The sequence below is a fragment of the Neofelis nebulosa genome, chromosome 3, assembly GCF_028018385.1.
Source record: "Neofelis nebulosa isolate mNeoNeb1 chromosome 3, mNeoNeb1.pri, whole genome shotgun sequence".
Taxonomy (NCBI): Eukaryota; Metazoa; Chordata; class Mammalia; order Carnivora; family Felidae; genus Neofelis; species Neofelis nebulosa.
The window spans coordinates 51,835,007-51,859,150 of record NC_080784.1 but is presented as its reverse complement, the minus strand read 5'-3'; the positions used below and the strand labels follow the sequence as shown (position 1 = coordinate 51,859,150).

Below are 24,144 nucleotides of genomic sequence, written 5' to 3'. Positions count from 1 at the left end.
CTCTCTCTGTCCCAAAAATAAATAAAAAACGTTGAAAAAAAAATTAAAAAAAAAAAAAAAAAAAAAAGAATATCCTCTCCGCCTCCACCCACCACACTCTACCAATTTATTTCCCTCAACTCCCTTTCTTCCAGTTTGTTTAAATGATTTCTGAAAAGTCTTTCCTGATGAATCTTCTGAAAGTGGTGTTTCCCCTTCATTTTGTTACCACTGTACAACCCTCCTCCCTTAAGGTACCTGTTTATTTTACATAAACCATGTTATTTCCACTTGCTAACAGATTGCTCTGCAAAACTGTTTATTAGTTGTTTCATGTGTGTATTCATGGTCACAAATTTTTGTGGTATTATGTAATAAGCTTAATAAAATATAGAGGGAAGTTCCCATCAGAGTTTTCTATCCTTGCCATTCAGGTGTTTTCTTTGTTATTTAGGTTCTTTTCTAGCTCTCAATCATGTTCATATGTAATTTTTATGATAGAATGTTATATTCAGAAAAATATTTTGAGGGTCTGTGTGCTTTGTTTCCCCTACAGTATTTGACACAGCAGAGGTTTAATGAATCCTTCTTGGGTGTTCTAATTTGATAGCAAGGACCACATCTATCTTTTTCTTGTGGCATCACAACATCAAGGTCAATGATTCCACAGAACAGATATTTGGCAAATATGATACTTAATGTTTTTAGTAATATAGGTATTGTGGATGTGATGCATTCATTGCTTTATGGAGACTTGCATTTTTTAAAAAAATTTATTTATTTGAGAGAGAGCATGCACACGCACATACAGGGGAGGGGCAGAGAGAGAGAGAGAGAGGGAGAGAGAGAATCCCAAACAGGCTGCATGCTGTCAGCACAGAGCCCGACATGGGGCTCTAACTCACAAACCGTGAGATCATGACCTGAGTTGAAATCAAGAGTTGGACACTTAACCGACTGAGCCACCCAGGTGCCCTGAGACTTGTCTTTTGGTATATATTCTGTGAACTTAGAACTTTATTTTGCTTGTTGGCATCTGTAGGGCAAACCATGGGTGCAGTGGGACTCAGACAAAAAGCAGTAGAGGAAAGCTAATCTTGGGCCGAAGGTATAGGGCTTATATTCTTCTAGAAGACTGAGCAGAGCAAGGTCTTTTTCCATTCTGTAGTGTTTGAGTTGGAAAAACAGAAACAAACATTTTTCCCCCATTAAGCATGACTCTCTGTAGCTTTTTCTGTGTATCCTGGCTAGGACCTTGTTGGAAAGATCAACCCTGTCTCCAGGCAGCCAGGTCAACACCTAGAAGTGACGCAGGTCATTTTGGGCATCCCTCTCTCCCAGACACCTGGGAGTATGTTCATGGGGTATGTGATGGCCGGTAGAGATGATGCACATTGCTGGTGTTGAAGCAGCCATCGTTAACAGACGGCTACTAATCTACACTGCTATCATAGATTTACTAGATTAGTATTTTCAGATTTCACCTGGAGAGACGAGCTTGACAAGAAAGTATTTCTTAAGTAGAGAGTCTCCTTAACTCAGGCTGGGCCTTAACTCTTTTATCCAACAAAATCTTTTGGTTTTGGTACTTGAAAACTCTTCATTTCACTTAATGTCGTGTCCATGCTGTGCGCACCGTTATTTGTTCTGGTCTTACTCCTGACCTTGTACTTGCCTCTTTCTGGTGATTTTGGTGAGAGGCAGAAATTTCTTTTTTTTTTTTTTTTTTTTTTCTTTTTTCCAATTCTTATTGTAATTGCAGGAGGGCCAAGTCTTGATGCTTCAGCATATTGCTGGTTGCCATTTCCTCCTGGTTCTAGCATTCTCTGCCTGTAGTACCACTCTCTGCAAATCACTGATGAGCTTTTTGTATTGATTCCCTGGTTGGCTGAGTATTAGGTAGGGGAGTCTTTATAGTATGAGAGAATGGTAATTTTTGAGCTTCAGAATTCTAAAATGTTTGTTTCATCATGTAAATTCTGTTTCTTTGAAAATGATTATATGTGGGATGTTAAAGTAACATGGGTGTATTCACAGTCCCCTAAAGTTCCCAGTAGACATATCCAAACAGTTGATAAATTATCTGGTGACTCTAAATTGATGGGTAACTGATAGATACGTCTCTCTGGGGGAGATTCACAGGGGTATTTTTATTTTCTACTTTGTGGTTTTAAAAACTTTTTCTATATTAAAAACACATTGCTTTTTTAAGCTGGAAAAACTTCATTAAATTCTAGGTTTTTTATGGTGAGATTCATATAACATAAAATTAACCGTTTTAAAGCAAACAGTTCAGTGGCCTTTAGTGCATTCACAGTGTTGTGTGACCAGCATCTCTGTCTAGTTCTATACTGTTCTTTTAAATTTTAAATTCAAGCTATGTGTATTTTTACGTTGGTGTCATTTGTTGCCTCCAAATGGGTAAATGGGATTCTTTTCATGGTTTGCTCTTTTAAACATTTTGTGTTTTGTACCACATTAACATACTACCCATTCAAAAAGATTTTTAAATTCAAACTTGAAAGTAAAAGATCATTTCTTAGCTCTCCATCCCAGCAAACTTTCCCTTCCCATTCAATGCTTATGACTTTTTTTCTACCCACTGGGACTCTCTGATTATATGATGGTCTGAATAAAACATTTTTAATATCCCATTAAACATGATTTAGTCTGTTAGGTTTTAGATTTAAATTTATATCCCATTTACTATATGAATAATATACTATGTAAATTTACTTTGTAAATTACATGTAATTTATATACTTAAATTTAAATTTTGATCGCCATTGAATATAATGGCATCATATTAAGCTTGTAAGGTTTCTGGGAAGTTTTGCAGTGAACTGAATAGAGGATGATAGCAGCTTTAGTTTGGGTTGATGACATTTGACTGGGGGGTAGAGAATGGTCAGGGTTGACTTCCGTGATGGATATCTTTGTGTTTCACATGGTCACTCTTACTGTTTTACAGCGAGGCTCTCTTCTTAGTGAGCCTGCAATCCAGGTGAGAAGAAAAGGAAAAGGAAAACAGATTTGGTCTTTAGAAAAACTGGACAACAGATTGCTGGATATGAGAGACCTTTATCAGGAGTGGAAGGAGTGTGAAGAAGATACTCCAGTAAGTTATCTGAGAAAAAGGACTTAACCAGTAGTCATAGAAAGAATCAAGCAGGAAGGAGCCTAACCATTTTAGGGAAGAATTGTTCATTTTTCTAAAATAGTAATCCTGTTTCTAGAATAATACTTATTTTAACCTTCTAAATTGTTTTGCTAATCAAGAATCTTCTTTCCTCTCCTCATTGTATGTTCTCTGGATTACTTGTAGAATCTTCTACATTCCATTCTGACATCTGTAGTTGTCATGTGTGTCTGGTCCTGTGCAGGACTGTGAATTTACTTAGGACAGAGACCAGGCCTTATTATCTCTCTTCCCACTTCTCCACACATTTAACCTTGCAAATAGTATCCTGTAGTATCACTTTTTTGAGTACAACATCAGTGGTACCTTAATATTTATACCATTAAGAGCAGATTTTGAAGGTGTTTTGATCCTAAAGTGGGTGATGTAGAGCTGTACTCTGGAACTTTCTCCTCAAGTTGCACGTTTTCCCATTTAGGTTGGCCATGTACTTGTGCACATATAAAACAGAAATACATGTTATGTATATTTATACAACTTTCAACACTGTTGGTCTTGTTTCCTCAGAGTTGTTTACTTCCTTAGCATCTTGTTTTTAAAAATAAATGTTTATTTTTCCAGATTGTCATAAAAAATGACTTTATAGTTAGATGACATTTTTTCTTAAATTTTTTTTCTTTTCTTCTGTATTTCTCTTGTATGTCAGCCTAGAAATAAAACAACATTAACAAATTACAAAAAAGCAAACCACTCTTGCATATGGGGTCAGCTCTCGTTAAGCAGCACCATTATCTTATGGTTTGGCAGGAACAAGTGGAATAGATATGAATGACAACTGAAGAGCACTTTTGTACACTCGACTTCTTTTTCTAGCCAATATGTGTTCTCTATTTTCATGGCAAGATTTCCACATAAAGGAGAAGAAATAAAGTAATGATATACTGAGATGGCTCTGTCATGGGTGAAGGATGCTGATCCCCATTCTGATGGGGATGAGGAAGAGGGAGTGGGTGTGACCCAGTGTTGTACTTAAGCTGAGTTTGATCACTTTCTTACTGGCCATGAAAAGGTGGTAGTAGGTTGAATTAATTTGTTTTAAATGTTTTTTGAATGTTTATTTAGTTTTGAGAGAGAGAGAGCGAGCATGAGCGGAGCAGGAACAGAGAGAGAGGGAGGCACAGAATCCGAAGCAGGCTCCAGGCTCCAAGCTGTCAGCACAGAGCCTGATGCAGGGCTCGAACTCACGAGCTATGAGATCATGACCTGAGCCAAAGTCGGACGCTCAACTGACTGAGCCACCCAGCCTCCCTGAATTAATTTGTTTTAAGTGATTTCTGAAGTTGCGATGTTCCAAATCTCTTTAAAGGTCATACGGTCCTACTTCAAGCGTGCTGATCCATTCTATGACGAACAGGAAAATCACAGTCTCATTGGGGTGGCGAATGTCTTCCTCGAGTCCCTCTTTTATGATGTGAAGTTACAGTATGCTGTTCCAATTGTCAACCAGAAAGGAGAGGTTAGTTTTCTCTTTATGCCTTATACCCTGCAGAGAAAAGTTTAGGAAACATTACAGTGGTGGTAGTACATTGTTGTGACTCTTTTTCATCAATAATAAGTGTTATTTATGTGTATTATTATTACCTGTGTTTCCATCTGCTTGGTGGTGATTATTCCAAGTACTTTGAGGAAAAGTAACTGTTAGAACCTACACTTCTAAATTCTCATTTACCATTAACCCAACCACCTGACTCTAAAATGGGAGAAATAACAAAATCCCATTTTTCTTCTCTTGTTATAGGTGGCAGGTCGGCTGCATGTGGAGGTGATGCGAATCAGTGGTGACATTGGGGAAAGGATTGCTGGAGGTGATGACACCACAGATCTCTCCTGTGATAAGGAAACCCAGGAGAATAGACTTGTGTGCATGGTAAGTCCCAGTTTCATTTAGAAGTAATGGAAGTGTGGTGGATTTTGAGGATTGTGGGTAGTTAGACAATAAATACTGTGTTCTCTTTCGAATTTTGAAATACCTGTCTCTAAAGAAATCTTTAGTATTGGTATTCTGGAGACCATATTTCATCATATATACTGATTTACCAGTTAGGTACTTCTACTACCTTCCTCTTTGAAGTTTCAGATAAGTCATCTCTTTTTCCGGGACATTCTGCTCCAAAGTTATATGGATTTATGTTTATGTGAACTTCTCTGTAGAGAAACAAAGTTTTTTTCACATGAATTTCTTCCTTCTATTGGACCTCTTGACTTGTGCTGATGCTAGAGATTTACTCCAGTCTTGGTTCTGCTCCTAAGCTCCTATTATATAGAAGTCACTCTTCACGTGTTTTTCCATGTGTTTTTGGTTCCCCTTACCCATGTGCCTTTGTGTATGCTATTCCAGCATGTGCTCATCCCAAACCCTGCTCTTTCTGGTCTTTCCATGCATACAATTCAAGAGTATTTTTGAGTGATACATTGTGCTGAGAACATAAAGATGAATAAGACAGGATTTCTGCTGTCAAGGAGCAACCTGTGTAGTTTCTGTTTATGTGGAGGGGGACACACAAGAATCCAATATCGTGTGACCCAAGTGCTCTGAGAGAGGTTGAAAGAGTTGCTCTGGGACATAGAGGAGAGGTAATTAATTCAGAGAGTAAAGTCTGAGGAAAATTTCTGGAAGTGAGACTCAGAGTGAACTTGAAGGGGGGGGAGCACGTGATATAAACCTCTTTCTCCATAGGGTACTGTCGTATTTTCATGGGTGATAGCTAGGTAGATCTTAAGTAGGTCATTACATTCCTGAACTCCTACCCAATTGGTGTAGTTAGTGCCACCTCTGTCACTCATTAGGACAATGAAAAAACTCTTACACATTTCCAAACAGTGTGTTGATCCAGTGTGCCATTGGTTGAGAATCTCTGTAGGACCCAGTTAAAAGGGTTTTTGAGGAAGAGAAATCCACGAGGATCATAGGGCCAGTGTATGAGTGAGAAGAAGGCCATTAAAAGGTGAAATGAAGGAAGCCTAAACTTAACGTGTATTTCATAATCCATCCTTAGTCCAGTTCCGTGTCTCAGTAAATATTGGAGTTAATACTGAAATACTAAATTGGAATACTAAACACTGAAATACTAAATACTAAAATTGGAGTTAATACTGAAAAGAGTAAGTGAGGCATTTGCTGCGAGCTATGGGGAAGCTACTATAGCTGTTAAAGATGTGCTCCTTTCTATGGGTCTTTGTATGTATTTTTTTTTTTTTTAATTTATTTTTGGGACAGAGAGAGACAGAGCATGAACGGGGGAGGGGCAGAGAGAGAAGGAGACACAGAATCGGAAACAGGCTCCAGGCTCCGAGCCATCAGCCCAGAGCCTGACGCGGGGCTCGAACTCACGGACCGCGAGATCGTGACCTGGCTGAAGTCGGACGCTTAACCGACTGCGCCACCCAGGCGCCCCTGGGTCTTTGTATGTATTAAGAAGGCCTCGGATGTTTAAGTCAGGTGCTTCAGAATGTGAGGGAAAATTCTTAATTCACTAAAAGGTTAATCCTTACTGTATTATTCTTGATCCTAGAACATTTTCTCTGAGGTTGTATGATTATCAAAGGTGGAGACATAGACTTGATGACTCCATAATGGCTCCTTTTAAAAGTGATGGACTAGTAAATGCAACTATGTAAAAGTTTACCATTAGTAAGGTACCATACACAGATACAGTTTCATTTGAGAAAGTCAGAACTGAAAAAAAAAAAGTAGTATATAGTGGGTAACATAAGCTTTAAAAAAAAAAAAAGAATTTAAAATATTTTCAGATTTTTTTTAATGGAAGATATCAAACATATAAAAAAGTAGTGAGAAAAATGTTATTGATCCCTATTTACCCTCCCTCCACATTATCAACTCATGGTCAATCATGTCTGACTCATACACCCAAGCTGCTCTGTGCTGTCTGTTTCCCCTGGATTATTTTGAAACTATTCCAGACATCGTATTTCATCTGTAGTAGTTTAGTATATATCTCCAAAAGAAGAGTACTTAAAAAAATAACTATTATACCATAATCTAAAATTAATACTTTCTTAATATCATGATTTACCCAGTTTCCTTGATTGGCTTGTGTGATGTGTCACTTAAATCTTAATCTTTAGATTTAGATCTGAATCTAAAGTGTCACTAGCCTTGTGCTGGCTTGCTTCCTCTCTTGTTCTCTCTCTCTCTCTTACCCTATAGTTTCTTTATTGTAGAAACTGACTTACTGGTCTTGTATTATCTCATAATCTAGATTTTGCTGATTAGTATTATTGAATGTGTTAAACTGGTAGTTAGATATGAAGGTGATAATATGGGGAAGGGGAGTAGCAAGGGCATTTTATAGGTGTTGGTGTGTTCTTCAATCCGCAGTCATATTATGTCTGGTTTTCTTCTGGAGATGTTAGCAATTACTGATGATTATTACTTAGATATTTCATTAGGAGTTAGAAAAGAATGATACTATAATTATATCACCATTTGTTAGCTAGAATTCTTCTCTAGATTCTTGGGAGGGAAGCAAACCATAAGAGACGCTTAAATACAGGGAACAAACTGAGGGTCGATGGGGGAGAGGGGAAAATGTGTGATGGGCATAGAGGAGAGCACTTGATGGGATGAGCACTGGGTGTTGTATATAAGTGAAGACGGGAATCTACCCCCAAAACCAAGAGCACACTGTACACACTGTATGTTAGCTAATTTGACAATAAATTATATTAAAAAAATAGAACTCTTCTCTAGATTCTAGAGAGAATCTTCCTATTATATCAGCTATTTTGTTCTTCAGGGATACAATTCGTATAGGAAAGGCAGGGTAAATGTTGCATTCTTTTCTCCTTTTTTTTAAAAACTAATTTTCAGGGCACCTGGGTGGCTCATTTGGTTGAGCGACCGACTTTGGCACACGTCCTGATCTCACGGTTTGTGAGTTCAAGCCCTGCGTCGGGCTCTGTGCTGACGGCTCAGAGCCTGGAGCCTGCTTCCGATTCTGTGTCTCCCTCTCTCTCTCTCTGCCCCTCCCCCACTCATGCTCTGTCTCTCTCTGTCTCAGAAATAAACATTGAAAAAAAAAAATTTAAACTAATTTTCAAAATAATTAATTGGTTTTCCTACTAACATACAAAAGTGGCCAGTGAGGTGTTTGTTGTTTTTTTTTTTTTTGGTTTTTTTTTTTTTTTGGCCAAATGTCATTGTGAACTCTTTGATTTAAAAATATTTGATGTGTTTTGATCCATTGTATTTATTACCTATATTGAAGCTCAAATTATCCCATCTTTGGCCTGTGGGCTCCTCTTCAGTTGTCTCTTGAGTCCTTTTGACACAAACGTAACCCTCATAGACTATGCTACAAGCTCTCTTGCTTCCTGGTATGATGAATATTCTAGTTTCATTCTGGACATTTCCTCTCCCAGAACTAGAATCAGCTATGTCTCCAAGGAACCTAGTTCCTTTCAGTGGAAAGTGTTTTTTAGAGACCATATTCTAAGCATATAATAGTCTTTTGTGTAAAATGAGGAAGACAGACTGTATGACAATAAAATATTGGTGGGAAAAACAAATCATTCTGGGACACTTAGTAATAGGTATCACCAGCTTATAACAGCAGTCTAGATTTATTTTTCTATGATGAAAGATAAGTGTGCACATATTCACATATTGATGTTTTCAATTACATTAAATTAAATTAGTGTATTTTAAAACCCCAAACAACATGTCTTCTAACATTCCTGGGCTTTATAATGAACAGTGGCAAGTCGAAATCTGTGGCATTCTGACACCTTGTGGTGATTTTGATTTCTGTATGTAGAAACTTAAAAAGCAAAAAGACCCAAAAACTATGTTCTGGATGCAAGATATTCCTCATTCCTGGTATTCTTCGTTCCTGGCAGTCTTATTCCTGATAAGTTGCCTGTAGGATATAGTTCAGCATATGAAATCTTTTTAATTTATTTCAACCTTAAAATTGAGATTGATTTCTAAGGGGAAAAAATTGGCTTTCCGATGGAATTTAATCACAAAGAATAGTATCAAACATCTGTCCACTCCATGCTTTGATGTGTTTTCATTTCATTCCATTGGTATGGTCAGTACTCAGGCCAGTATCATTAGGTAGCTGTCCTGTTTCACATAGGAGAAGTCTCAGCCTGAGAAAACCAAGAATTTAATCTGTTCAAAAGCAGAAGCTAACATGTGACAGAGATTTTTATTTAGATTTATTCTACAGAAATCTTGTAATCTTCTCAAACACCATATTGTCTCACCTTAAAGAATATAATAAAAAAATTTTAAACACTTAGTGAAAAAGGGATGGTTTTTTAAATTTAACAAAAAATTAATTGCCAAACACCGATTGCTCTATTGGGTTTAGACGAATAAAATGCATTAGTCAATCTGTCTTTTTTGTAGCCTATCAGGGGAATTGCTATCTGAATGTCTCAAAATCTTGTGGCCATTGTAGGGAATAATGAATAATAATGGAGTTCTCCACCATTGCTTACCCCTTATGTACCGGGTATAGGAGAAAATAGTCCTCCACTTTGCATGATATTCTGTCTTATTATTGCTTCCTGAAATGTTAAGATGATTACATTTGTGGTTGCTGAACTATACCAACTTCAGCCACATATTCAAGTTTATTTTTATTAAATTTATCTACTGGAGACACAGTACATCATACAACATGCAGGAAGTGACTAAGTGAAAAACATAATAAATAATCAATGCTCAATCATGAAAGTCAGCCCCTAATCAATTATAAAATCAGAATTTAGTTTTGCTCAATTAATTTTAGAATTTAATTTCTGTCATAGCTGGAGGAGTTTTAGAATGTCACAACTTATCACAAAAATTCCAACTTAAAAATCAACTTGACACTGCCTGCCAAAAGAAATATTTAGGATATTTGACTGCTTTAAAATCCATTATGGGCATTTATTCTTGGCACATTTGGGTCTAATTAGACATACATTTTTTTCTCTTTTCTTTTCTTTTCTCTTTTTTCTTCTCTTCTCTTTTCTTTCTTTTATAGTAGGCTTTATACACAGTGCAGAGCCCAACACAGGGATTGAACTCATGACCCTGAGACCAAGACCTGAGCTGAGATCAAGAGTTGGACATTTAACTGGCCAAGCCACTCAGGCACCCCTGATTAGACATATATTTCTAATTGCATGTTGTTATCACAAAACCCTGCACTCCTACAGTCCAGGGTGCATTTCCTTTGATTCATCTCTTCCCTGAATCTGTGTGGAGGAGGCATTCAGTAAGAGTTAGTACAGAGATGGTCAGCATTCACCATCTTTAATCTCCATTTATCCCTTCAGATCTTCAAAGTATACATTCTCAAGTCGTTTTAAATTTTCCAGAAAATCCTCTAGTAGCATATAATATTCTACTCAAGAACCTTATTCTTTCTTATTCTTTAAAATATCAAATAAATGTTTTTTCGCCCTTTACTGAATATTCCTTATTGTCATGGATGCTGATTTCTTTCTTCATAAATCATTCTTAACACTCTTATGTTCTTATGACACATCCATAGTTAGCCAAATTCATATCATTGAATGGTGTTGATGTTGAGAACCTTCTTTTTCTCAGTTAATTATAATTAATAATAATAATATGATGATGATGATGAGATTGATGGTGATGATGATGTAGTTATAAGAAGCTAGAATTGCTCTGTAGATACTTGAAAACATCCAAGTCAAGGTCGTGTGACTCTCTTGTCAACCTCTCACTAAATATAATAGTTGTCGTCACCTTTTCACAGATGCAGAAATACAGCCCCCGAGTGAATGGGATTTGGTCAACAAAAACCAATAGTTGGTGACAGAGTCAAGACTGGGGTCCATCTCTAACTCAGAGTACTTGTTGTACCTTTTCTGAGTTAAAAACAAATAGAGCCTTCCTTTTCCTTCAGGTTAAAATACTTCAAGCCACTGGCTTGCCACAGCATCTGTCCCACTTTGTGTTCTGCAAATACAACTTCTGGGACCAACAGGAGCCAGTAATTGTTGCACCTGAAGTTGATACCTCCTCCTCCTCTCCTGTCAGCAAGGAGCCTCAATGCATGGTTGTCTTTGATCACTGCAATGTAAGTTTGTTTTCCAGACTCCGTCAGCATTTAAATACTTAGGTAAAAACAAAACTGTAAAGTGAGCAATATTTTGTTGAATAATTTGGTATCAATATATATCTTTTAAAAAAATTTTTTTATATTTTGAGAGAGAGAGCACTTGCAAGCAGGGAAAGGGCAGAGGGAGAGGGAGAGAGTCCTAAGCAGGCTCCATACTCAGCAGGGAGCCCTACTCAAGGCTTAATCTCACAACCATGAGATCATGTCCTGAGCTGAAATCAAAAGTTGGATGCTTAACTGACTGAGCCACCCAGGTGCTTCTTCCTTACAGTTTTCTTAATAACATTTTCTTTTACATAGCTTACTTTATTGTAAGAATACAGTATAGGATATACATAACATACAAAATCTGTGTTTATCAACTGTTTAGGGGTGCCTGGGTGTCTCATTCAGTTAAATGTCCAATGTTGGCTCAGGTCATGATCTCATGGCTCGTGAGTTCAAGCCCCGCGTTGGGCTCTGTGCTGACAGCTGAGAGGCTAGAGCCTGCTTCAGATTCTGTGTCTCTCTGTCTCTGCCCCTCTCCTGCTCGCACTCTGTCTCACTCTCTCTCAAAAATAAATAAACATTAAAAAAATTTTAAAAACCTTTATGTTAGTGGTAAGGCTTTCTGGTCAATGGCAGGTTATTAGTAGTTCAGTTTGGGGGGGAGTCCAAAGTTCTGTGTGGAGTTTTGACTGCACGGGGTTTTGGTAACCGTTGCGTTGTTCACGGGTCAGCCATATATACTCTTCTCAATGGAATACATGTGTTGAGTTAGAGTACTGGAGAGATTGTCATCTAAAAATTGTAAGAAACTAGTGTTTTTGAGAAAATGAAGATAGAAAAGAGACAATGATGAACTTCAGTGAACACCTGATGCCCTGCTAAGCAGTTTATATTATTCTTCATCTGATCTTTACCACTGTTGTATTTGATGATAGTGCTTTTATTGTTTTAGCAGCAGCAGTCAGTTCAGAGAAGTCAGTTTACCTGTGGCGAGTGATTAGAAGAGTCAGGATGGTCAGACTGTCGATTCTGTTTTTCTAGTGAACCACAGTTGATGCATCTCATTTCTTTCAAGAGAGAGGTCTCTTTTTCATCTATTTTAAACATAGAAATACCTTTGTGTGTTAAAGACCAAGAGAGAGAGTGTGGATTTTATGACTTTTTAAAATAAACTATTTTGGAACTTAATAATTATTGCAAAATGCTGTCATATATATCTTGTAAAGATGGATAGGTTGGGAGAATTTTTAAAAATTGGATGATTTTTTTTTTGCACTGATAATCATTATTTATTCCTGCTCTCCTGTTATTGGAGATAATTGTGTCCTAAAGCTAGAAAAATTGTTGTTCTAACACTGTTACCTTATTGCATGTAATAACTTTTATATGAAGACATTGTAGATCATTGTTGGAAATCTTTTTTTTTTTTTTTTTTTAAGTAGGGTCCATGCCCAGTGTGGGGTTTGAACTCACAACCCCAAGATCAAGAGTCACATACTCTACCAGCTGAGCCAGCCATGCACCTCTCATTGTTGGAATTCTTAATATAACTATTTATACTTTTAAAATAGCTTCCCAAATATTGCTAACAAAATAGAATACAGTGCTGGTCTTTCACAACAGATTTTCAAGGCGAAAGTTTTTTTTTTTAAATCAGAGTTACAATTACATTTAAAGTCAAGAACCTTAGACCTTCTGAGCACTCATCATGCATGTTCAAAGATTCTGTTTTAGAACTAAAACATTTTTTTTTCCATTTCTCTTCTCCATAATGGAGTAGATATGTGATGGTGGGTATGAATAATCATAAGGTTATCAGAAGGTATTTCCTCTTTTGTCATTATTTTCTTTTAGGAGTTTTCTGTTAACATTACTGAAGACTTCATTGAGCATCTTTCAGAAGGGGCATTGGCAATTGAAGTATATGGCCATAAGATGAATGATCCTCGGAAAAACCCAGCCCTGTGGGATTTAGGGATTATCCAAGCAAAAACACGTAGTCTTCGGGACAGGTGAATTTTAGATACCATCTGATTCCATTTATAATTTTAAAGAGTTGCTAGAGATTAATACTGCTATTTATAAAGGTAACCCTTTCCTGAGCATTACTAGTGTTCCAGGGATAGATGGTATTATTTCCAGGGTATTTAAAGCACAGTTAAACTTCCTTGGAGGAGTGAACTTGAAAGAGTGAAGGAAGAGAAGTTAAATGTATAGATAGTTAAGAATAAAGAGTGAATGAATTTTTAGAGAATAGTTGCTTAGCATTACTTTTTTTTTTTTTAAGTTTATTTTGAGAGAGACAGAGACAGTGCAAGCAGGGGAAGGGCAGAGAGAGAGGTGGGGAGAAAGAGAGAATCCCAAGCAAGCTCCATGCTGCCAGTGCAGAGTCCAATGCAGGACTTGAACCCATCAAACTGTTGAGATCGTGACCTGAGCTGAAACCAAGAGTCAGATGCTTAACAGACTGAGCTACCCAGGCACCCATTCTGAATTACTTCTAGTTAATCAACTAGAGGGAGAATGGATCATGATATACCTGAGAATTCAGGTTTTACTTATTTTGTCTTTAGCTCAAAGTTCTTTTGAAATTCTATCAGTCATCACTTCTCAGCCTTTTGGCTAAGATCAAGTGTGAAATGCCATCAGTCATGGAAGGAAGCAGGTTTATTTGTTGACCAGAATTTTAAAAAGAAAAGTTGGGGGCGCCTGGGTGGCTCAGTCAGTTAAGCATCTGACTTCGGCTCAGGTCATGATCTCGCGGTCCGTGAGTTCGAGCCCCGCGTCGGGCTCTGTGCTGACAGCTCAGAGCCTGGAGCCTGTTTCAGATTCTGTGTCTCCCTCTCTCTGACCCTCCCCCATTCATGCTCTGTCTCTCTCTGTCTCAAAAATAAATAAACATTAAAAAAAAAAAAAAGTTGAAGGGGAATGACTGAAAGAGCATATATTTGTGCTTTTCATTTTATTATAGAAGAGAACCAGATTTTCTTTTCTTGCATGTAGAAAATTTTAGCAACTCCTAAACTTAGACATTGAGACTTTTTTCTTGATTCTTTTACTAACCTGAGCAAAGATACTTGTCAAGTTACCAAAGCATATATAGCACTACCTTTATCTATGAAAAGATAATCACTGTACTTGCTTCTGTGCATCTGATTACCATGTTTGGATTTTTAAAAACCACTTTGGAATATATTTATAATCATCATACCTTTTTTTTTTTTTTTTTTAACGTTTTTTTATTTTTGAGAGAGAGAGTGTAAGCGGGGGCGGGACAGAGAGAGAGGGAGACACAGAACCCGAAGCAGGCTCCAAGCTCTGAGCTGTCAGCACAGAGCCCGATGCAGGGCTTGAACTCACGAACCATGAGATCATGACCTGAGCTGAAGTCAGAGGCTTAACTGACTGAGCCACCCAGGCACCCCATTATCATACCTTTTAGAATGAATTAAAAGAACTATTTCTAGTTCTGATGTTAAATTTGTTTAATTTTGCTTTTAATTATATGTGCTAGTATGTATTTGTGTATTACTCACTGAATCAGATCATTCTACTGAATTAGTTTGTTTGGAGGTCATTATCATTGCTAGTTGTCATGTGAAGGATCCTAAGCTGTCTGTGCTGAAATAGAAATGTATGATTTTCCAAGAACTTCACGTATTTCCTAGATGGAGTGAAGTCACCAGAAAAGTGGAATTCTGGGTCCAAATCTTGGAACAGAATGAGAATGGTGAATACTGCCCTGTAGAAGTAATTTCTGCAAAGGATGTGCCAACAGGAGGAATCTTTCAACTCCGGCAGGTAACAAAATTGTGAATGTTATCATTCTGAATGTTAACATTAAATTCTTTGGCACCATAAAGCTTAATATTGGATTCCTATTAGCGGAAATGTCATTGATAATGAAATCTAGACTGGCCAAGTCCATTTTTTGTATTAAAATTGTCTCCTACTTCATGTCTATTTTCTTTCATTTAAAAAAATATTGCTGTGTGGGGCACCTGGGTGGCTCAGTCAGTTAAGTGTCTGACTTTGGCTGAAGTCATGATCTCACAGTTCGTGGGTTCGAGCCCTGCATCGGATTCTGTGCTGACCACTCAGAGTGTGGATCCTGCTCTGGATTCTGTGTCTCTGTCCCTCCCCCACTCACACTCTGTCTCTCTCTCAAAAATAAATAAATGTTAAGAAAAAAAATATTGCTATTTATAATACTTTAAAATCAGCACCCGATAGGTTTAGTAAGAAAAAAGATAAGCTTAAAGAACAACTTAGAATTGAATTATGGGCAATAATAGAAACATTGAGCAGCATTAGAATATTTATAAGGACAAGGAGAAGCATTGTGATGTGGCAGAAAGAACAGGCACTTCACAGTCTAACATGCCAGGGTTCAGTTCTGGTCTCCTACAGCCTAGCTGTAAACCTGTGAGCAAGTTCAGTCACTTCTCAGAACCTTTCCTTAGGTGTACAGTGGAAGTGTGATGATAACACCAACTTTGTAGGACAGGTATGAGGTATAGAGATACTGTGTATGAAGCCCAGTGCTTGGTACTTGGGATATGAAAGGGTTTTTTTTCTGTCTAGACCCAATTCTCTGATTATCTGTAGATACCAACTGGGTGTCCTACAGTTCAGTTCGGTTTGAATTGAAACCTCAGTTCACTCATAGTTAGTGTCAGACTGCACAGGTTTAAGGGCTTAGACTCAGCACAAGATTGTCCTCATTTCAGATGCCAGTTGCAAGTATCTGGTCCTCAAATCTGTCAAGCTTGGCTACAAAATCGGAGGTTCACCCAACTCTCCTCCCCTTTACTTACTATTTGTAGTTCCCATAATAAAGGATACAGCTCAGGAATAGCCAGAAGGAAGAGATGATGGGACAAAGTACGGGAGGAGGGATAAGGAGCTTCCGCATCCTCCCTTTGTATGCCGCCCTCCCACCACCTTGTTTTGTTCACCAACCTGGAGGCTCACTGAACCTCATTGTTTGTAGGTTTTTATGGATCGTCATTATGTAGGCATAACTGATGAGTGATTAACTCAGTCTCCATCCTTTCTCTGCTCTCTCCTGAGGTTTTAGGGTGGACCTGACAGTTCCAGACTTCTGATCAAGGCTTGTTTTTTTTGGACTATTGGCCCCTCTCCTGAAGCTATCTAGGGGCTTGCCGAGGATTATAAGGTTTAAAGTTGCATCATTAAGGGGCCCCTGGGTGGCAGGGGCGGTTGAGCAACTGACTTCGGCTCAGGTCATGATCTCTTGATTTGTGAGTTCAAGCCCCGCATTGGGCCCTGTGCTGGCAGCTCAGAGTCTGGAGCCTGCTTTAGATTCTGTGTCTCCCTCTCTCTGCCCCTCTCCTACTCACGCTCTCTCTCTGCCTCTCAAAAATAAATAAACATTAAAAAAAATTTTTTTAAGTTGCATCATTAAAAGATGCACCTATAATCATTATCACTCAGGAAGTTCTGTGAGTTTTAGGAGCTCTCTGCCAGGATCTGAGGACAAAGACAAAGTATCTTTGTATGATACTATAGGAGATGTTACATAAATGCAGCTGAGTTGCATGAATATTTGCTAGAAATCAATACAGCAGAGAAATACGTGGGAAATTTCACTTAACTGCAGGCAGATTGTAACCTATAAAGTGTCTACACTGCCATAGGAGAGAATATCTTAATAGAATTTACATAAAAGATTTGGAAATACTCTTTTTTTTGCTATACTTTACATTAATTCAGTATTTAGTAGAATATTGTATCCTATGATAGTTTCCATACTTTATTTATTTATTTGAGAGAGAGAGAGAGAGCGAATGAGCGAGCATGGACCTGTGGGAGGGGCAGAGAGAGAATCCCAAGCAGGATCCCAACCTGGGGCTTGATCTCATCAACTGTGAGATCATGACCTGAGCCGAAATCCAGAGTCAGATCCTTAACTGGCTGACCCATGCAGGTGCCCTGATAGTTTCCAGACTTTAGAACAATAGTAAAATATTAGAATAGCTTTTGAAAAATGAATATCGAAATCATTCAAAGCAAAACACGAGAAACGGTTAAAGGAAAAAAAAGTTTGCTTAAATATTTAAGTTTCTGAATGTTTTAGAAGGAGGAAGGTGGTAAGTACTTGTTCTCTGACCCTAGCAAACGAATTTTAGCAAATTCATTCATATATGGGCAAAGATCTAAAAGCAAAAGGAAATTAGTTTAAATTATAACATCAGATGTATATATAAAATAGGATTCTCATGGGTGTGAAGAACATCTTTTTCTGAACATCTGTTAAAGAAGATATATATATATATATATATATATATATATATATATATATATACATATATATATATAAAATCTTCTTTGGATGCCTTAGAAATTCATCGCCTGGAAGGCAAGACCAGATAATTTTCTGTGGTTTAGTATAAATAGAATATATAAGTATTTGTCATATATCTGACAACATTTACTAAAAGTATTCAATGAGTTGAGTTAATCAAGGAAGGCTTTTTCTTAAATTTTTTTTTTTACATTTATTTATTTTTTGAGAGACATAGAGCACAAGTTGGGGAGGGGCAGAGAAAGAAGGAGACACAGAATCCGAAGCAGGCTCCAGACTCTGAGCTGTCAGCACAGAGCCTGACGCGGGGCTCAAACTCACAAACCGTGAGATCATGACCTGAGCCAAAGTTGGGATGCTTAACTGACTGAGCCACCCAGGCACCCCAGGAAAGGCTTTTTCTGAAGGGTGTGGGTCTTGATGTGGATGCCAAAACAATCGTGCAAAGGCTGGAAACATTTTTCATACCCAAACAGCAAGAATAAAGATACAGTAGTTGGAATTAGGTAAGTTTGGGTAGAAAGTAATATGTAGGAAGATCTGGAAAACGGCAACAGAGGAGGTTATAGAAACATGTGGCAGCTAGTTCATAGAGGGCCTTGGATAGTAGTCTCATTTGAATTTAATATATTTGAAAACCAGAACGTACTGTTCTCGAACAGGAAAGCAGCAGAGGAGAGCTGATTAGGTTTGCCATAAAAAATTGCCAGTTTTGTAGTTAAAAAATGCTCAAATATCAGCAGTTACACGAAGTTCAATCTATTAGTTTAGGTATACTGTTCAAAGCTTTTCTGTGGAACAGTAAGCAGTTTCAGATCTTCTGTGTCCTTTTTCTTCCTTCTGCCTACCTTGAATGCTCCCCCGACACAGTGCCTGTACTTCACCTTTTGCATATGGGCACCCATGGAAAGTGGGTTACTTTCTGTCTTAGGGGAAGTAAACAAATAAAATGTAGCTAATTGAAATGAGTAAACTATTTTAGACAATCAAAATGTTTTCTCGGGGTACTCTTTCCACAAAATAAGCGATGCATAGTTATTGGAAAATATTAAATCAAAAGACATCTGTAACTCATCTCTTCAAATCTGGCCTTCAGATTAATCATTTGCCTAAATTGATTTCCCTGATAATGCAAAGCTCTTGGGAATTAAAAAATCTGATGGAAAGGGGGAGGAGATTTGAAATTGTATATTCAAATTTCATTGTTCAGATTCTGTTTTACATCCCTAAAATTTATAAGCCAACTCTGAAGTCAGTAATTTGGGAATATTGGGAATTTTAAAATACTGTTTCATTGTAAACATACAGGATCACATAGTATTTATTATGAAAATATGCTTAAGAAGGAACAGCTTTCTGTTCAATTCTTCATTTTGCAACATGGTTTTAAATTATTTGGGATTAGAGCAGTGATTCCAGGATAGTGGTCACCATTCTTATTTTTTACTCTGCTGATTTTTAAAAGTAGACCCTACTATATCTATTGGGTTTGGTAATCCCTCTTTTTTTTTTTTTTTCTAAGTCTGGTTAACATTGTTTATCATACTTTTTAGCTTAATATATTATGTTTGTTTTTCTACAACAATATTTTAATGACTGTATATTTTATATTTATATACTGTAGCTTAAGCAGTTGTCAATATTATGCATTTATTTGTATCTAGTTTCTTGTTATTCTTAACATTGTTTTAAGATCTTTATACACATATATGATTATTTACCGAGAACAGCTTCCTAAAAAGTTGAATTGCTGAGCCAGGGGATACTTAAATTTTTAAGGCAAATTGCCTTGCAGAATGCTGTACCAATTTATATTCCCACTAACAATGTATGTAATTGCCTGATTCATAACCTTTGGGCAATATTGAAAATTGCCTTTTTAAAAGGTAATTGCTAGTTTAGTAAGTGAAAATAAGTGTTTTGTGTTTATTTTAATCTGCATTTATTTGATGGTAAGTGAGTTGAACAGTTTTGCTTGTCCCTTCCTTTTTGCAGTTCCTTTGTTAGAATTTTTTCTCATAATGTTTCTTTTTATTGAAAAAATATGCAGTGCATATATTCCATGTCTTTCTACTTGCTGAAAAGGTAAATTATTATTCCTGATTAGTTTTTCAATTTGTAGTTTACTACTTAAAGATGTGGTGAGATAGGTCTCCAAAGTTAAATGCTTTCTCAACATCAGCCTGTAGGGGTCTCTCTAAACCAAATATTTGGAAATTAAACTGATTTTAATAAATTTAAATTTGTCTCTGCTACAGGGACAGTCTCGGCGAGTTCAAGTGGAAGTGAAGTCTGTGCAGGAATCTGGGACTTTACCACTGATGGAAGAATGTATATTGTCTGTTGGCATTGGATGTGTAAAAGTTAGAACACTCAGATCCCCCAAGACTCTTGAGACCTTTCATGTAAGTTTCTGTCTCTGTGCCAGTTATATTCTTGGTGAAAGACCCAATGAGATAAGAGAGTGTTTTGGAACTTGCCAGAAAACTGCCTTCCATGAACACTTCTTTCGGTTTTTAATTTGATGTCTTTTTTTGTTTGTTTGTTACTGTATTACTTTTGCATGAAATCAGTGCACCTGAACCAGACTGTGGTTTTGCCCTGGTACATGGCAAACTGAGGGTTAAGACGTCTCAGCCTCTAGAAATTCCTCAGTTGCCTACTAGTGATTAACTTCCCTCATCACCCACCCTTCTACAGAAACCCCCTACTGGCTTGTAAAGACTCTTTGCCAGCAGGTGTTTGATTTCTCCTGGGGAGTGGGACTATAAACCCAGCAGGGAGAGTATTGTACTGGTTCCTGAAAAGGTCAAATGAGCATTCTTCACTTTCCTATGAGAAGCTTAAGGTTTTACTCCCAACTTCCTGAAAACTATAAAGCAAAGAGTGAGGGTGAACATAGGTGGGAGATGAAACAGTATTTTCATTAAATTAGAAAATATAAAGTCGGCAAAAGATTCTGGCTGTTGAGCATAGCCTGATTCTTGAAAAAATAATTGTTTTAGTTATGTGTAATATATTTTTTCTTTTAGGAGGAAGAGGAGGACATGGACAGCTACCAGGTAAGGAAGCACCTGTTAACTTCATCAAATGAGCTTGATTAAAGTACTGAAGTACACATTCCTGAGTCTTGCTATACTGTTATTTAATAATTACACAGTTAATTTTGATTCAAATATTGCTTTTCTCAAATTAAAACAGAGTTTTGTAGTCTTATGTATAAGAAATCATTTGTGACTTTCATCATTTTCCAAACTTAGAGCTCCCCATCCAAGTTTCCTACAGATCCATTTCTCCAGATCCTTTTCCTTGCACTCCCTCTCTCCTTGAGTGGAGTCATCCCTCCTTTTCCCTGTAAGAGCTATCTCATACTGAGCTTCAGTCAAGCCACACTGCTTAGGTATTTTCCATCTTTTAAACCAGGTCTGCCTTCCCCACTTACAAGAGTCACACGGGTTTGGTTTTGCCCCCTCCACCCTTCCTAATCTCCTGCAAGATTTTGTTTATGTCTGTCCAGTTCTATCATGTTAGTCTTGCTAGTCATTGTTTAGGACTGTCAGAGCTCTTTGGATCCTGATTATGTCATCCAGTGTAGTCACTCTCCTGGTTTTGCATCATTCTAATTTGATAAAAATGTCTGCCTTCCTATAAGTGACTGATAAAAATATTGTATCAGATAGGGTTAAATACAGAGTCCTATGGCACAACAATAGAGACTTCTTTTAAGCTGACATTATTCCATTAATCACTGTTCTTTGGATGTGATATTTCAGTCATTTATGATTTCATTCAAGTAGATTCATTGCACATTTCTCCATCTTGTCCACAAGAATGTCATGAGCTATTTGGTTAAGTGCCTTAGTGAAATCCAGATACACACTGTATCTTCAGCATTCCACTGATCTACCCAGTCTTGTTAACTTTATTACAAAAGGAAATGAGGCAAGATTGGTATACAGTCAGGTGTTGAATGGTAGAGTTCTTCGTCTGTTGATAACGCCCTCTCCCCCTCCAAACTGCCCCCTACACACAAGAAACAAGGGAGAGAAACATTACATGTTGTTTGTAGAGACTAGTGAAACAAGTTGAAGGCTGAAACAAGTTAAGAGATTTGAGGAATTCTTATGATGGTTCCCAGGGATATAAATCTTAAGATTGTTGAGTAATATTTGTGATTTTTTTTTAATGTACTTATTTTTTTTAGTAGGATCTATATTCAGTTTGGGGCTTGAACTTACAGCCCCGAGATCAAGAGTCACATGAGCCAGCCAGGCGCCCCAGTATTTGTGATTTTTATCCAGCAAAGGGACATTGTAGATCTTAGTTGTAAGGCTTGCCCCTTGAACCAATAGAAATAAAACTGGTTCTAGGTATCAGAGAATGTCTTTTCAGAAGCTGTCTTGTTCTAGAACAACAATTCTTTGATTTCTGGAACTTTCTGTTCCAAATAATGATTAGTGTCAACTAGTAGTGGGGGCAAAGATATTGATGTGTGATACTTTACAGTTTGAAGACTTAGAGTAAGGTAGATGGAGCATTAGTTTCAAGTATTTTGTCTTGCTGTTATATTTGCCATAATTTCCCTCGTTTTCTTCTAGGATCGGGATTTAGAGAGACTGCGTAGAAAATGGCTAAATGCATTAACAAAACGTCAGGAGTACTTAGATCAACAACTGCAAAAGCTTGTCAGTAAACATGGTAGGAAAAGCAAATTGAATATTTACCCCCCACCCCCAGTCTGTGCATAATTAATCTCTATTTGCAGCCACATAAATTAGAAGTAGATGAACACATCAATAATGGGGATGGCAAGAGCATAGGAATGTTTCTTATTTATGTCCTGTCCTTTCAGAATAACATTTATTTAACTGTAATAATATCTTTCTATAGGTTTCCCCTTACCCGCAACAAAGAGAGAAAATATAGTATGTAAACATTGTCCTTCAAAAATAAATTAAGGAGAGTGCTAACATTTTTGATTTCTTATCCAAAAGTACTTGAATCCTTCAACTCTGGAAGAAATTATTCATGTACTGGTGGTCCATGTTGGCTTTCCAAAGATGGCCTTTCTGTAAGAGTACAGCCATGCTCTTACAGTTCACTTTTTATCATGATTGTTTTTTTAATCACTCATTAGGGAAGTAATAAGTTTTTGGTGAACCCTCATCAACCAGTGACTGAAATGCAGGCAAATCCTGTGGATACGCTGGACAGAAGTGTAAATATCAAGAGAGAAATCTGTGTGAGAAATCTGTATTTCATCCTTATTCCCGACGTTCCAGATAAAACAGAGGATGATGCCGACCGTGAAGCTCAACTTCTAGAGATGAGACTGACCTTGACCGAGGAGCGGAATGCGGTAATGGTCCCCTCTGCCGGCAGTGGCATTCCAGGGGCCCCAGCAGAATGGTATGAATGCCGTCACATGTGTTCTAATGTTCCAGATGTTCCCTGAGCTGCCTGCTTTCTGTATGAATTTTGCCTGTGTTTCAATTAATGGAAGACTCATCCTAGCACAGGGGAAAAGAATTAGAGGAAGTGTTAAATTATTTTCATGAATTGGAATAACTATGGCCTAACACCGTGTTTTATTAAATAATATTGTTATTGGCCCAAGTAATTAAGAGTTCTGAGAATCTAAATCAATATTTAATACCAGTGCACTTAGCATTAAAAAAAAGTTAATATGTTAATTACTTGGGTCATTCCCTTAAAAGACCATTCGGTCATAATAAAATTGCATCTCCAGGAGTTTTGGGTTTTGGGGCTGGCTTAAACTGTACTGTCAGCAAATGTTCTGTGCCACTTTATCGAAATTAAAAATAGTAAATTAAGCCATATGAGGCCCTTCGGTATGTGATTTTATAAAAAAGTAACTTTAAACAAGTGAGCTGTATTATAAACAGCTAGAGGTATCTTAGAAGACTGAATTCTAGTATCAGAGCATATGATAATTATACATGAGAGCACCAGTGAAAAGCAACAGCAGTTACAGGTCAGTTAGGGGCATCTCTGATGTGAAATTATAACAAAAACACAATACCCACAGTTATTATTGGCTTCATCTGTACTATTCTCAGTGTGGATTAATGCTGTGACTCAAGGTACATGTTGCTCAGAAAGTCTGCTTTATTTGAGATGCTCTTTGTTCATTATGTTTTAGGACCCCAGTTCCTGGGATGGAAACACACATTCCTGTTATATTCCTTGACTTGAATGGTAAGTTAGGAGGTGCTTTCTGAAGGCTTACCTCTGACAAATTAGTGTCCAAGTAGCACCTGGATTCTAACGAAGTTTGCAGTTAGGCAGTTCTGTGAGCCTAAGGTTAGGGTCTGTATTAGGTATGCTGAGGGACACTGATACTTGACAAAGAATGACTTTTCTGTAAGAATAATATTTTTTGTAGCATTGATAGGTATGTTTCATCATGGTGCGTTCTCACATTTCAATCTATAATCCATACAGTTGTGCGTATGCTTTGTTCTCATTATCAGGTTAGGGTGTAGTGGTAGTATTTTCCTGCACTTAAAATAATTTCTTCT

The 24,144-nt window shown here is 37.4% G+C and overlaps 1 protein-coding gene across 1 annotated transcript in view; it reads left to right on the top strand.

The window, feature by feature from the left end:
* Positions 1-24,144, top strand: part of KIF13B (kinesin family member 13B) — a 200,211-nt gene that overhangs the window by 118,981 nt on the left and 57,086 nt on the right. The window contains exons 19-29 of the mRNA XM_058720792.1: positions 2,951-3,097; positions 4,485-4,634; positions 4,917-5,045; positions 11,071-11,244; positions 13,129-13,286; positions 14,943-15,075; positions 19,861-20,007; positions 20,635-20,664; positions 22,201-22,300; positions 22,885-23,011; positions 23,766-23,821. Of these exons, the coding sequence (XP_058576775.1) occupies positions 2,951-3,097; positions 4,485-4,634; positions 4,917-5,045; positions 11,071-11,244; positions 13,129-13,286; positions 14,943-15,075; positions 19,861-20,007; positions 20,635-20,664; positions 22,201-22,300; positions 22,885-23,011; positions 23,766-23,821 (1,351 nt within the window). The remainder of the gene's footprint in view (positions 1-2,950; positions 3,098-4,484; positions 4,635-4,916; positions 5,046-11,070; positions 11,245-13,128; positions 13,287-14,942; positions 15,076-19,860; positions 20,008-20,634; positions 20,665-22,200; positions 22,301-22,884; positions 23,012-23,765; positions 23,822-24,144) is intronic.